The sequence below is a fragment of the Raphanus sativus genome, unplaced genomic scaffold, assembly GCF_000801105.2.
Source record: "Raphanus sativus cultivar WK10039 unplaced genomic scaffold, ASM80110v3 Scaffold1877, whole genome shotgun sequence".
Lineage (NCBI taxonomy): Eukaryota > Viridiplantae > Streptophyta > Magnoliopsida > Brassicales > Brassicaceae > Raphanus > Raphanus sativus.
The window spans coordinates 1-15,356 of NW_026617186.1; the positions used below are offsets into that span (position 1 = coordinate 1).

General features: G+C 34.9%; 2 protein-coding genes across 2 annotated transcripts; both read right to left on the reverse strand.

Annotated features, from left to right (window-relative positions):
- Positions 1-2,245: 2,245 nt before the first annotated feature.
- On the reverse strand, positions 2,246-5,383 carry LOC130504905 (uncharacterized). The gene has a single exon (XM_056999518.1). The coding sequence runs from the start codon at positions 5,381-5,383 to the stop codon at positions 2,246-2,248; it is 3,138 nt and encodes a 1,045-aa protein (XP_056855498.1).
- Positions 5,384-6,961: 1,578 nt separating this feature from the next.
- On the reverse strand, positions 6,962-11,426 carry LOC108833609 (senescence-induced receptor-like serine/threonine-protein kinase). Its single transcript, XM_018607016.2, has 13 exons — positions 11,287-11,426; positions 10,646-11,198; positions 10,103-10,581; positions 9,881-10,022; positions 9,707-9,778; positions 9,538-9,609; positions 9,362-9,442; positions 9,104-9,261; positions 8,812-9,020; positions 8,438-8,564; positions 8,296-8,358; positions 8,013-8,202; positions 6,962-7,619 (listed from the first exon to the last, which is right to left on the reverse strand). The coding sequence occupies exons 1-13, from the start codon at positions 11,360-11,362 to the stop codon at positions 7,220-7,222; spliced, it is 2,622 nt and encodes an 873-aa protein (XP_018462518.1). The 5' UTR covers positions 11,363-11,426; the 3' UTR covers positions 6,962-7,219.
- Positions 11,427-15,356: the final 3,930 nt, after the last annotated feature.

A 15,356-nucleotide genomic window follows, 5' to 3' on the forward strand; every position in this document is an offset into this window, starting at 1 on the left:
ATCGATTTTTCAATTGACTGTGAGAACAACACATGGAGAAATTAATGTGAATGTATTAAAGCCAATGCTTCTCCTTTAATATGTGAGAGATTTAATTTAGTCTTCACAATATATATACTAACATAAATTGAAGAATCGATTGCCAATATAGCAACTAATCGATGTATGAAATGATTTAGTCAATTTAGTCTTGTAATCACAACTTTCCTAAACCAAAAAATGGCAAGAACGAATGTATTAAATAGACACACATAGTCTATATATTGTCCATATACACATTTACACTACCACCGTAATTGTCTGAAATTTAAATATTACTCCTTTGAAATGTTTATATAGAAACTCTTTAATCAACGTTAGGAATAAATTGATTAGTTGTCAAAAATACTGATTGAACAATGATAGAAGGTAATAGGTATTTACTGTTAAATATAATTTTTTTTAAAAAAATATGTTTAAGCTTTGATTATATTTTACAATGATATGGAGTAATATTTTTTAAAAGTTTAAATATCTGCAGCCATGCACGTTTTTTTCCAGCACTCAGCAAATGGTACCCCTTTTTTAAAATAATATTATTTGAAATACATGTAACCAACCCAAACATGCAAAAAGTTAAGTAAAAGAAGTAACAGAATCTACCATTTAGACGAAGCAGTGTCATAAACGAATCAGTTTGTCGACCACTCCCATGTTGTCAAATTATAATGATGATTTGTGTATCCATTAGAGTTAGTCCAACGATGCATAACAATTTTTCCAAATAATGATGATTTGTGTATCATAGTATTGCACAAGTCAACGATGTATATTGAATAATAGGAAAGACAATAACTATTGTGGATCTATATATGGCAACTACATTTAATATGCATCGAACGTTTAATTTTACGAAGATATTAAGGTGTTGTGTATGATATATAACATCGATTATTAATGTGGAACCACATTTCTTTGTAATTTTTCTAATGAAGTAAAGATGATTCTATATATGGGTTGAGAGTGAATATGGTACCGCTACGTCAGCATGGCACCCATGTAAATAACTTACAATTTTAAAGTTACTCTCTGAAAATACTCCTTGATTAATAAGAACTAGATTTTGACCTGCGGTTGAAACCGCGGGATAATTTTTCAGTGAATATTTTTATATATTCGTATTTTCCGTTATCTAAAGTAAGTCTGGGTATAGAATTCGTAACTCAAAGTTTAAACGGACCCAAAATAATAATATCCTATCTCATATCCGATTTAGAATGTAAAAATAACCAAAAAAAAATTGTAGAATGATAGAAAACATATCTGAATTCAAAGTGCTTTTTAACCAAATCCAAAAAAAACCGAGAAAACTAATCCCAAAAACTGATTCGAATATCAAACCTAAACTATTTGTAAGTACATAAAAATTACTTATATTTCAATAGTATTGATCTATATCATACATAGTTTGTAAAGAATATAGAATTTAATTGGAAAATTGATATTTTCGTTTATGTTTTCTATTGAAAAAGAAGATTCAGATTTCATTTTCAATACACAATTTAAAAAAAACTTAAACAATAAAAATATGATAATTTGAGAATACGGACCGAAACTAAAAGATTGATATATTTTCCATTTAGGTGGTAGCTAAAAATTAGGCACACCTTAAGCTATTTTTGGTAATATCATAGATTTTATGTGGAGTTGATAAAGATTGTGAGTATCTAAAAATGTGAAGTGTATTTAATATTGTAAAATATCTGTTTAAGCATTTATCTGTTTTTTCTTTCTCCGAGATAGTTTGATAAATTTACTAACTATACGCTAGAAATTATAAAACAAAGTTCATGGTGTCGTAATGATTTCGTCTATGAGTTTGTATATAGTATATGACAATGTTAATCAAATATTAAAACACAAAAAAAAACTGTTTTTAAATGAACCATCACTATTAATTCCAAATACGAAAACACAAATTAAAACAATGTTATTTTATAAATTACTAAAAACACTCACACAAAACAAGACTGTTTGATTATTAAACGTTTTTTTTTTTTTTCAAGGAATGATTCATTATTAGTTTATAGCCAAACGGCTACAGAGCAAAACAGAGTATTCAAAAGAGAACAACAACCAGAAAAACAGAACATCAATAGATGCCTCAACAAATAAAAACAACCATCTAGAAAATGAAGATAGTGCAGACCCTTGACGCTTTGCTAAACAGAGAGTCTTCAGGGGGAGCTTCCGAAACCATAGAGTCTCAACCAGCAGCTTGTAGATTAATCATAGATGAAAGCCATGAGGGGCCACCAGTCGCAATGTAAGACTGATAACGATGATCTCTAGTGACACTTACCGCAATATCTTCTGCAATAATATTAACCACAGAGGGTACCAAACTCAGTTGGCACTGGTCAAAGTCATGCATTAAGCGGAGAGATTTTGAAATCTCAAAACCTAAATTAGGAAACCGATCCGGGATAGACAGAGCTTCCCACAAGATGGGAGATGAAATTTCCAAGGATATCTTTTTCACCTTAAGATCATGTGCTGCCTTCAAGGACCACTCGAATGTGGCTAAGCCAGCCTCTATCTCTGTGAAGACTGGAGCAAAGGCTCTTCTACTGTGAAACAGGGGAAGGCCGGTCGAGTCCCTAACAATCCATGAAGAACCATGGTTATGAGAAGAGTCTGGCCAAGAAGAGGCTATATTGCATTTAAGTGTACCAACAGGTGGTTTCTGCCAACGAGTGAGTGATGACAAATGAGAGGACTCTGAAGGTAGAAGTTGTAGATTGAACCACGTACTTGCTTCCTCCATAGCTCTAGACAGTACAGTAGCTCCATCCAAATGAATCTTCTCATAACAGAAGATGTTCCGAGCTTTCCAAATGTGCCATAAAACCCATGGAAAAGATAACCTGATAGAACCTTCAGAAGAGTGTCTCTTACTCACCGATAGCAAATGGAAGAAATTCAGCCAAACTGAGCTTCTTGAGAAACCACCAGGCGGTAGAGGGATTTGAGATCTTTCCCAAGCTTCTTTCGCTACTTCACAATGAAAGAGCACATGACAGATTGATTCTTCAGCTGATCCACAACGCAAGCACGTGGTATCTAGAGTAATTCCTCTAGATTTCAAACCTTGCTTGACTGCTAGAGCTCCTGATAAGGCTCTCCACATGAAATGTTTGATCTTGGGAGTTGTCTTACTCTTCCAAAGATCACGCCATAGTTTTCTTTCCAGCGGTGGGAGGGCAGGGGAGGGGGGAAACACCTGTTTTTCCTGTAGAACAACAGCTAATTTGTAACCTGATTTAGTGTTATACACACCATTCTTGGAAAATCCCCATTCAAGCGTATCAACTGAATCCACATTAACTTTCACATTGAGCACTCTTGAAACATCCTCCTCGCAAAATAACTGACGAACCATAGGGATATTCCACGCACTAGATTGATCATCAATAAGGTCCCTTACTGTTAAGGTAAGATCAACTTCAGCATCAGGATGGTAGTGAGGAGGGCGGGGGACATCATCAATGATCCAATTATCCGTCCATACTTTAACAGATTCTCCATTACCTATCTTCTTCAAAAGACCTTGGGCCAGAAGCTCCCTTCCATGTAAGATACTTCTCCAGGCATAAGAGGGGCGAGTACCCACATTGGCTTCGAGAAAAGAAGATCTTGGGAAGTATCTACCTTGGAGAATACGCGACACCAAGGAGTTCGGTCTCGACCAAATTCTCCAAGCCTGTTTAGCCAGTAGAGCCTGGTTAAATTTCTCCACCTCTTTAAAACCAAGACCTCCATGCTCTTTATCTTTGCACATCTTCTGCCAAGATACCCAGGAAATCTTTTTCCTGTTGGAGCCAGAGCTCCACCAAAATTCCACAATCGCACTAGTTAACTTTGCACACAAGTCTTTAGGCAACTTGAAACAGGACATAGCATAAATAGGAAGGGCCAAAGCCACTGATTTAATCAATATCTCTTTCCCACCTTGCGATAAAGCTTTAGCAAACCAGCCATTCAGTCTCCCTTGTAGCTTCTCTTTGATGAAGCTAAGTAGATTCACCTTAGAACCGCTGAAGCATTCTGGTAACCCAAGATAGGAGCCCTCTCCACCTTCTTGATGAATGCCTAATGCCCGCTTTATCTCCAGCTTCCTCTCTTCAGATACCTTAGAGCCAAAGATAACAGAAGATTTCTGAAGGTTGATACACTGCCCTGATGCCTCTTCATAATCTTTTAGACAGGCACATATCTCTGCAGCTTCAGTACTTGTGGCATTACACAGCAGAAGACTGTCATCCGCAAATAATAAGTGGTGCACAGAGGGACCAAACGGAGACAATTTGATGCCATGAAGAAGCCCCGTTTCCTCAGCAGTATTGAGACGAGAGACCAAAGCTTCTGCACACAGTATGAACAAAAATGGTGACAATGGATCACCCTGGCGAATTCCACGCTCCGGTCGAATATAACCATGTGAATTCCCATTCAAGAGCACAGAGAAAGAAACAGAAGAGACGCATGACATAATCCATCTGACCCAAATCCGATCGAAACCCATTTTCTCCATGAGAACTTCTAGAAAATTCCACTCCACACGGTCGTAGGCTTTGGACATATCTGTCTTGATAGCCATGCACTCCTCAGCCACTCTCGGATTAGTACGAAGACCATGGACCATCTCGTGAGCAATAATTATATTATCAGAGATTAGCCTCCCCTCGACAAAGGCTCCTTGTGTATCTGAGATGATCTCTGGGAGAATAGACTTTAAACGGTTGCTTAATATCTTAGAGATGATCTTATACTGCACTGAGCAGAGGCTGATAGGACGGAGATCTTGCATCTTTGTAGGCTTCGGGATCTTAGGAAGAAGGCTCAGTTGAGTATGATTCCACCCATCAGGCATCACAGCAGAATGAAAGAAAACCAATATCTCTGAAGTTAGCTGTGCACCTACAATATGCCAGAACTTTTGGTAAAACACTCCAGTCAAGCCATCCTCACCAGGCGCACTGCTCCCCTTGACGCTGAAAGCAGCCTTTTTTATTTCTTCTTCCGTGATTGCAGCTGTAAGTACTGCATTCATGTCATCAGATACTCTCTTCGGAAAACCAGTGAACAAGGTTTCCAAGTCAAAAGGATTTGAACTGCGAAATAGCTCCCGAAAGTAATTGACTGCGATATTGCCCTTGGATCCCTCTGCAAAATGTTCCTGCCCCGCCTCATCCAAAAGCATCAGTAACCGGTTCTGAATGCGTTTTCCTTTCACGACATTGTGAAAAAACTTCGTATTGAGATCACCAGACCTTAACCATTCCTCCCTACAACGCTGCTTCCAGTAGATCTCTTCCTCGCGTAGAGCATCAGCTAGATCCATCCGTAGCTTCTTCATGAAGTAAAGGTTAGGATTGACTTTAGCAACCTCCTTCTCTAAATCAAATTGAAGTCGAGAGATGCGCGTTAGTCAATTAAATAAGTAGTATGCTAACGGACTTTGAGGTGGTTAATTGGTTATTATGCTCTTTAAAGCAGCTATTAAATAGGGATTAGAATACAGTTGCAGGAGGAGATCGAACAGAATATTGGTTGGCTATATATAGAGGAATAAAGTTATTTGGGTTAGAATATGATAAATAGCAATCGGTTACTTTCTATACTGAATATTAGGCTATATTAAAAAATAATAAATGATTATGTTAGATATTTTACAATATTAAATGTAAAATATATGTCAGTGGTATAGATTGTAATTTTTGTGCAAAACTCAGAGCTAAATATTATTTGTACTTCAGTTTTAATAGATTACTAGATTAGGACCCGCCCTAAAGGGCGGAAATTGATTTGTCAAATTTCAATTAATAATATATGGTATATATAATATGTGTATATAATATTATATATATTGTGTAACATTTATATATATATACATATTAGACATATATATAATGTTTTATTAAATATATATAGAATTTAATAGTGTTATAATTTGTGTTGTACTTGTTATTAGTTTGTATTTAATCTTTTTTTATTTTTAGTATAATAATTTGCCTTGTCACACCTTTTACCTTTTAACTTATACACATAGTTATGCTCTTTTTCAAAAAAAAAACGTATACACATAGTCTCGTAAAATGTAATATATAAAAAACATATTTAAAAAATCTACTGACCATATGCCACCATTATTTGGTTGTTTGAACAAAAAAAAGTCATGTTCTTGCATAACTGTGTATGTTGTGATATGATGTAGGCAAAGAGTAAATATATGGAAGTAAAGTTAGTGATACGAATATGAGCCTATGTTGGTCTATGCCACAATTATTTGGTTTTTGGAAGATCAATGAGCATAAGCATACACGGTCTTTGTATGCTTACGTTGTAAATGAGTCGGATATTTTTTCTCTTATGTCTGGAATGATATGAAACTCGTTGATTTAAGAGTGGTTCAGTTTTATATGATCTAATTATATTAAGAGATTAACCAAAAATATTATAAAAGTGTTACTGGTTAGGTTTAACTAATCTATGTTGGTTAAGATTTGGTTTAATTTAAGTTGGTAGGTTGCATTGTATAAGAGGCATGATATATTCTAGCAACAATTATGAAAGAGTCCAAAATTTAAATGAGAACTTCAAATAGTAGATAATCCCTAAATTAATAGATTAGATATTTTATTAAACCATCGAACAAAAATCAATAATAAATAAGGTTAGTTTAGATATTTTGTTTGCTTTCTTAATTAGTGTGCAAGATCCTAAAACTGCACTTAAAATGGAACAGAGGGAGTAGTTATAAACTCAGTGGCATAGATTGTAATTTTTGTGCAAAACTCAGGGCTAAATACTATTTGTATTTCAGTTTTAATAGATTAGATAAGAAAGAGATTGGAAACAACCCAATTAGACACTATAACTTAAAATCTATAATTGCACAAACACAATCAACCGAAAAATCATGATACCCATAGTCACTAACAATTGGAAACAACCCAACATAGTCCAAACAAGCCAGCATCATTCCAATCAATAAACACCAAAAGAAAAAAAATATCCTTCCAACCTCAACACAAACATTACTCTCATTGCAACATAGAAGAAAAACCACAACCTTAAAACAATTACACATCATTCACAACCAATTAAGTTTCATGTGAAAACCGCTAGTGAAAAATAAAGGAGAGAGTTTTTGTTCTTTAACACGCAGTAAAATCATCTATCTTGCTTGAGGAACCATTTCGGAATTTAGATTCACTGTAACGATCTTGGTCGAGTCACCGTGGTTATTATGATCGTTCACTCTGCCATCAACAATCTGTTTCAGCCCCATAACGACTTGATTCATCGTTGGTCTATGCGTAGACCTCTGCTCTGTACAAGCAAGGGACAATTCTGCCATTTTCCAAGCAGAGCCAGCATCATATCTCTCTTCCAGACGCTGATCCACAACCCCTTTGATGTTTCCTTTGGCTAACATTGAACTGACCTGATCACTTATATGCCTATTCTCTCTTCTTGAAGATGAAATTACAGGCTGCCCTGTTATCACTTCAAGCAGAACAACTCCGAAGCTATAAACATCACTCTTCTCGTTCATTTGGCTCGTGGAGTAGTACCTGCCATTTCAAGAACATAAAGTGATTGTCTTCTAAATATTTGTTTTGCTATTTCAAGAAAATAAATGATGTCTTGTATCTATTTTTTTCATTTTTGAGGTAACTAGGAGGTTCTGGGTTCAAAAGCCCGTAGATCCTCTATACAAAGGCCAGACCACGTTAAATTAATTCTTCTTATAAGACTATAGGAGCAGACTACTCCGATAGGTCGAACATGTGATCTCTTAGACCCTACTAGCCATGTCAGCTGATCAAAGAGGTTTAGCCACTCGGCCAACTCTTTGTTAGTTTTTTTTTTAATTTCAAGAACATAAAGTGATGTCTACTAAATATTTGTTTTGCCATTTCAAGATAAGTACTATAACGTATAGTTTCAAGGATGAGATTACTTACTCTGGATCAAGGTAACCGATTGTTCCAGCCACACCGGTTGAAATCTGACAGCTTCCTTCAACGGGGAAGCTTCTAGATAAACCGAAGTCCGCAATCTTGGCTTGGATCTTCTCGTTTAGTAAGATGTTCGTTGGCTTCACATCTCTGTGAACTATAGGAGGCTTACAACAATAGTGAAGATACTCTAGCCCTGAATTTTTTTTTACAATGAGAAAAGGACACTTCACTGGTCAATTTTCGCATATTGGGTTTAGTTTCATTTCAAAATGTTTATGAGACAAACCTTGCGCTGCATCTAGTGAAATCTTTAACCTCTCTTCCCAGCTCAATATAAATGACATTTTTCCTTTGTCAAATGAAACAAAACATATCTTATTAACAAGGATACACAAAAGTAGTGTCAGTGAAGCAAAAATAATACTGACCTGATAAGTAGTCTCCTAAGTTCCCATTAGCCATATACTCATAAATAAGAATCATATTGTTTCCCTCATTGCAGTATCCGATAAGAGAGGTCAGGTTTGTGTGATGAACTCTCATGAGAATTTCCACCTAGGAGTGGGAACACAAGAGTAAAAATCTGGAGATTAGACCGGTTAACACCATCTCCAATCCACGTCTATATTTTTTTTTCTAAAATAGAGAAGCTCTGTTATAGATCTAAGTTTAGCTTCAATGTATGTTCCTATAATAGAGTTTTTTTACTTTAGAAACAATATATAGAGACTGGTTGGAGACGTTCAGAGATTGGATACATGCCAACTAACAACTAAAGAATGATGCCTTTAAGAAACTCCACCTCTGCTCGAAACTCTTTATAACCTTGAGCTGATTCTTCAGAAAGTATCTTGACTGCAACTTGATCTCCATCTGAGATTCCATGGTACACTACGCCAAAACCTCCTTTGCCGAGAACTCTCTCAAAGTTATTTGTGATACTCACAACTTCTGAGTAATTGAAGTATCGTTGAGCTGTGTTCAATGGACGGGTCATGGCATCGTTTGTACCTTTAAACAAAGGAGTATTAGAAGTGTTTACAATGTTTATGTCTTTCCTTATTATATACCATGCATTTTTTTATAGTTTGAACCTTTCTGTGATCTTTTCTTGAAATGCCAGAATAAAGCTAATACGGTCAGAAGAAGGAGCAGTCCTATCACTGATGCTACTACTGGGATTATGTAACCATGATTTTTCTTTGTATTTTCGCATGAATCTAACGAACAAAGTTCCGGATTTCCACCGTACCTTATGATTACAACATTGAAATTTAAGGTATAATCAGTTAGGATTTCACAAAAAGAAAACCATGTTTAAACGTTGTTAAAGAACTTATCAAGCGGAAAACCTCAGTGAAAGTGATCCATCCTTTGATCTCTCAAGAAGTTTATGTGGAATGATTCCTGTTAACTGGTTTCCTTCCAAGTTTCTGCAAAAAATACTCGCAGAAACTGGTATGAAATATTGGAACAATATTAATCTTAAGAGGATGCCTGTATATGTTTGTTAGCTTGAGTGACTTACAAGTCAGTCAAATTTGGTAAATTTGCAAGGAAATCTGGCACTCCTCCTGTTAAGTTATTACCTGCTAGGTCCCTACAATGATATTTGGTTGTGTTAGTGCAATATATTTGATAGAACTCTCCTTATTACAAAGTGCATGAGTTCATTACACCAGACATAAAATACTGACAGTTTTTTGATGGATGTAAGATTGGAAAAGGCTGGATCAATCTGTCCAGTCAATCCACTAAAAGATAAGTTCCTACAAATTAATAAATAAAAAAAACAGAGATGGGGATGTCAGAGCACAGCAGAGCAGAATATAACAAAACAAAGCAGAACACAACAGAGCAGAATATCTTACAGAGAAATGACTCTTGGGTTAGTAATGTTGTCATTATCGATACAATCAAGACCTTCCCAAGAATAATCAACAGGAACACATGGATCTCCTTGCCAGTTTTTCGTCACTCTATACGTATCCTTGATCTTCGTCATGGCATCGACTAAACACCAAATCAAAACTGTAAATAACTACATACTAAATGTAATACAAAAGGTTGTTAAATGTTTCAGAAAACCTTACCATCAACTTGATAAGTTGGTAACTGAGAGAACTCATTAACTTGATATATCTCCATGGCGTTAATGATCGGTGGAAGCATCTCAATAGAAGTTTGTATAAAATAAAACTCATGTATTGGTCCGGTTACTGGATCTGGAGTGAAAAACGTATCCGTATACAAGTAGCTAGGCCTGAAGTTTTCAGCAAGTATTGTCTCATTGTTGTAAAAAATTGTGAATTCTCTCGTCTGGTTTCCTGTGAGCACTTCAACCTCAGCAAAATGCATATATACATAAAAATTCAACCTAGGGTCCGCTGGTTCCCAATACAGAAGTATGTAAGTGTTAGCGTTAAGCGGTCTTGAAGCGGTGCTCATGACAACACTAGCAGGTTGGAAGAGGTTGTTGTGGTTTTGATCAATAGGGAGTGATGTATTTAGTATCATATGGTCCTTTAACCTACTCGGCATCCATATGCGATCATAGACATCGTCTTTGTATCTATAAGAAAATGAGTTAGTAAAGGAATTAACACTTAAAGGAAACATTAAGCCATTTTTGTTACCTGACAGGAAGATTAATAATAGAGCCATAATCCCATCTCTGGAAAAGCATGAGAGCTTCATAAGGAGTCTCATAAGTATTGTTCTTCAGGAATCTTACTTCCAACACCGATAAGAAAGGAGTTCCGCTGTTCTTATTGACAAGACAGACATGAAAATAGTCTAGAGAGGGAGTGTGTATGATCTCTTTGGTTACTATACTTGTTGAATTTTCAAGAAAAATAGAATCCCAAAGATTAACCCCGAGATAGAGATCGAAAGCGGGTGGTGCTTCTCCAAGTCCATCGTAGTTTCCATACATGAAACGGGCTCTGATCAAATACTTAAACCCTTTACCTTCTTGAGGCCACACTTTGTAACAGTTTCTCTTACCTTCAGGGAAGCTTCTTAGATTGTGAAACTGTCTTGCAAGAGATGTGTTTGTCATAAGCTCGGGAGCTATGCTCTTGTTTGTTCCTGACTCAACAAACGTTGAATCCGAAACATACTTTATGTCTGTTGTCTCGTCATTGTAGCTGGAACCATCCGGTATACCACAATCTATACTGATAAACCCTAGGAGATAATGAAAATATTAATCATATCAAAAGCATAACTCATTAACATTTGAAGAATTAACAGAGTAAAGGCTGTTTTAAGATACCAGATTGGTCTTGAGCATGAACAAGAAAGAGTAGAAGAAGAAAGCCTATCCATGAAAGAGAGCTTAAAATTGCCATTATTAGATAGAATATGGTCCTTTGATTATTTTCTCATGGATTTTGCTGCTCTTTATGATTCAAGGTAATGGGAGCTTGCACGTTAGTCCAATCAATGCTGGATTAATATTAAATCAACATTCGATACCAAAATTCAAATATTTCATTTTGTCAAACATAGCATCTTTTGTGATTAGTTTCATGATTCATGTAGTTGGAATAGAGATTGGCCATATCAACACTTCTCACTTTGATAAACTATCTCCAGTTATTCCATAGTGGGCATTAATATTATGGTTTCTCTTTTGTGATTAGTTTCATGATTCATGTAGTTGGAATAGAGGGAGGGCCATATAACCACTTCTCACTTTGATAAACTATCTCCAGTTATTCCATAGTGGGCATTAAAATTATGGTTTCTCTGAGTTTGAACAAATCTTATTAGGTCTTAACCAGCCAAATCAAATTATGATTCTATTATCACGCCAAACAACAAAACGACCAAGCTGGTATCTGCCCGTCTAGTTAGCGCTGTGTTTTATGTTTGTATAATGTCCTCTAGATCTGTAGTAGCTGCATCTTATTTTCTTCTCCTGTGTTGCTTAGTTTGATTTCGTCCTGCTATGAAATTTCTGCGTAAACTGAAAATGGTGTAAAATCTTAACATATTTACCTAAAAAAATTGCAGATACACAGAAAGTATAATAAGTTATAAACAGATGACAACTAAGGTTATAATCAGAAAAATGGCGGATTAGTGCTTCAAATTAGAGCATACCGACAGTGACAAATCCAGAAATTATTTGGGAAAATTTGGGAAAATACATTTATATGAGATTCAAATTTGAAAACTACACTACTATTTTTTTTTTTTGAAAACTACTCTTTTGTATATATAAAATGACTAAATTATCCAATTAATTAAAAAAACTATTGTAGTATACTTTTGTAATCGTGTAATGTACAAGACGATGAAACTAGCAACAACATATCATCCATCAGGTTTTGGTTTGTAAACCAGCGTGGTAATGTAGAATCTCCGAACTTTGTGTCACATGAGCTAACTTTCATTGAAATCCACTTTCACATTGGCTGCCATTATATCACATTGCCGTTAAACCCACTTTCAAAAACACACTATCAACGCAAAAAAAAAGAGGAAGCAATTCCTCAATCTTATATCTAAGTGGATGAGATGAAACCAGTTTTAGCTTATCTACTCTTATGTTAGTTACTTACTTGTTTTTTCTCTTTTTTTGCCAAGAGAGTAACAAAACTCTAGATCTACTCTACTTGTAAATCTTTTTACATATCTATGATGTTTACCTTTTAGCTAGAATGGAAAAAGAATGTCGCCTAAACTGTTCAGCCTATGGAACAAGAATGAGCTCTGTTTAATTCACGAAAAACAGAGGAGCCCTGACTATTGATGTAATGATGCCTAGGGGTAAACAAAAAGACTAGAAAAGTTTCAGGTAGAAACTTGTAACAAAACGTCCATGATGTAATGATGGACTAATAAAGAACATATCAAGCTAAATTCCATCTGGTTTTTATAATTTAGAAAAGACAAAATTAAGAAGATTTAGAAAAAACTAGAGGTAATAAATGATTCAGGAACGAAAGCAAGAAACGATTCTACAATACTCCATTATTTAGATATTATTACCTTCTCTTTGAACAAAAAAAAAGATATTATTACCTTCTCCTTGCAACATAAGATCCAAATATTAAGCTGCAAAAATCAAGAATACAAAATTTATCAAATCAGCTTTCCGTAGGAATATTGGTCCCTGAACTCATCAAACATACAAGTACTGTGTAATTCCAAAATTATGAGATCCAGTGAAGAACGCAACATGAAATTCTTCTTCTATGTACCATATGTATAAAGTATAGTAGTTTTAGTCAAGGAAACATTACTGAAAAAATGTATATGACGCACCTGATCTACATAATTCACTTGATAAGGATGCAACATGCATGTTCCGATTTATAACTTATATGATTCAGGTCTTTGTGATTCACTAAGGTGTATTCAGATTTTATTAAACTTTTAATACACAAGAAACAAAAATATACATGAACCCGAAAACACACATAAATAATCTTGATATAATTTTTTTTAATTTAATCAAAATGAGGGTAAAGTGTCTTTTTACATATAAGAAACTGTAATTTTCAAAAAATATAAATCAAAATGTATAATTCAAATTTCAAATCACAAATAAGATATTTTTCAAATTATCCCAAATTATTTATGTCACGCCAAAATAGCACAAAAAAGAAAAATTTAAACTATCGGTAACTTATATGGCAATTCTCTCAGATAAATTATTTTAAAAATTTTGACACAAAAAGGTTATAACGAGAAAAATGACTAAAATATTTTATTAAATAGATAAAAGATTCCTATACCCTAAATATATAAATATAAATAAAAGTAAAAAATAACATAAAAATATAAAAATATGTTTTTATAGTTTCGAATTATAAGTTTTTAAACTCAAACTTTTTGTAAACCTTTTTTGAGAATAGATTTTTAGATTTTTTTTTTGAAATTCGAAAATACTTTTTTTCCTGAAGGGCTTCGTACAAGTGAATATACTTTATGGTTTTTTACCCACAAATTACAATCTCTCAATATAAATAAGCCCATTTGGTAATGTCCAATATACTGACTTTTCCAGCATCTTCGAGAAAGACACATCCGCAGGACGCTTGTCTATCATGCAAAAGATCTCCAACACACGCGTCATCACATGCTTCCACTTCAAGCTTGGAGATGCGCCAGCGCACGCGCTACTTCTACAGGTGAGTAATTGGCAATCTCCACCGGCAAATTCACACGATCTGCTCAAGTTTTGTAGCTGGATTCACAAATCTTCACTTGTTAGATACTTCTCTCTGTGACGTCTCTGTCTTCACCGGATTTTCATTCTTATCGCTGGATGTGATACTCGCCAAGCTGCTTGAATTGACTCACCCACAGTTCTTGTCGAAACACTCGTGAAACACAAGCTTCAACTCATCTAAAACTGAAGTAAATCATGAGACAGCTTGCAAAACTCCATCTTTATCTCCTCAGAATAATTTGCTTGATAACATAAAGCAAAGATCGATTCCCTTATAGATGAAAATAGAGGATAACCAGTGGTAAGGAGAAAAACAAATGAAAACAGTCAGGATATTATATTTCAACTGAGAGAAGAACCCTAAACGACTATTGATCAAAAGACCAAAACTTTATTAAGGATCAACACAATTGAGAGAGAGAGGAATTGAATGAAAGTCGGCTCTGGTGGTTGATCTTAAACACTTCAAACTCTCCTAACGAAGACAACATCCGCGAAACGGAACAAAAGATCGATCAAACAGATCGAATATTACATAGAAAACAAAAGAAATGATGGTAACCGGCGGCAAAGGCCACCGGCTACCACCGATAAACACTGGTAGTTTACGAAACTATTTTAGAGAGAAGTTGGAACAGTAGAGAGAGGGGATTTAGTTGTACTGTGTATGTCTATTTTGGTAATTGTGATAAACGGTAATAGTTTTATCTGGATTTCGATTTAAGATGTTGTTTCCCTTTTTATTACATATATATAAAAGAGTATTTGCATGTGATATACAAAAAAACTCTTTAATTAGCTAACTGTCATATGCCACTGTTTCGTTCTAATACTTTTTAGTTATTTTGACTGTATCTCTATATTGTAGCCATTGTATTTTCTATTATAACTCATATTTGTCTATTAAATTAATCTTTCACAATCATTCTTTTTCTTTTTCGGTTCTTTACCCTGAAAAATAAAGATAAAACAAAAATTAACATCTTAAAAGTCGAAGTTAAGAGACGTAAGTCACTTAACTGGTATTTCTACTAAGCACAAGATTTTCCAATTACAGAATCTCTGATTTTGAGAGAAACCGGATCAAAATCCGACTTCAAGCGGCTGTTATCATGATGCAATGTGCCGATCTACAGCATATGTCTACGGTGGAGTGACTG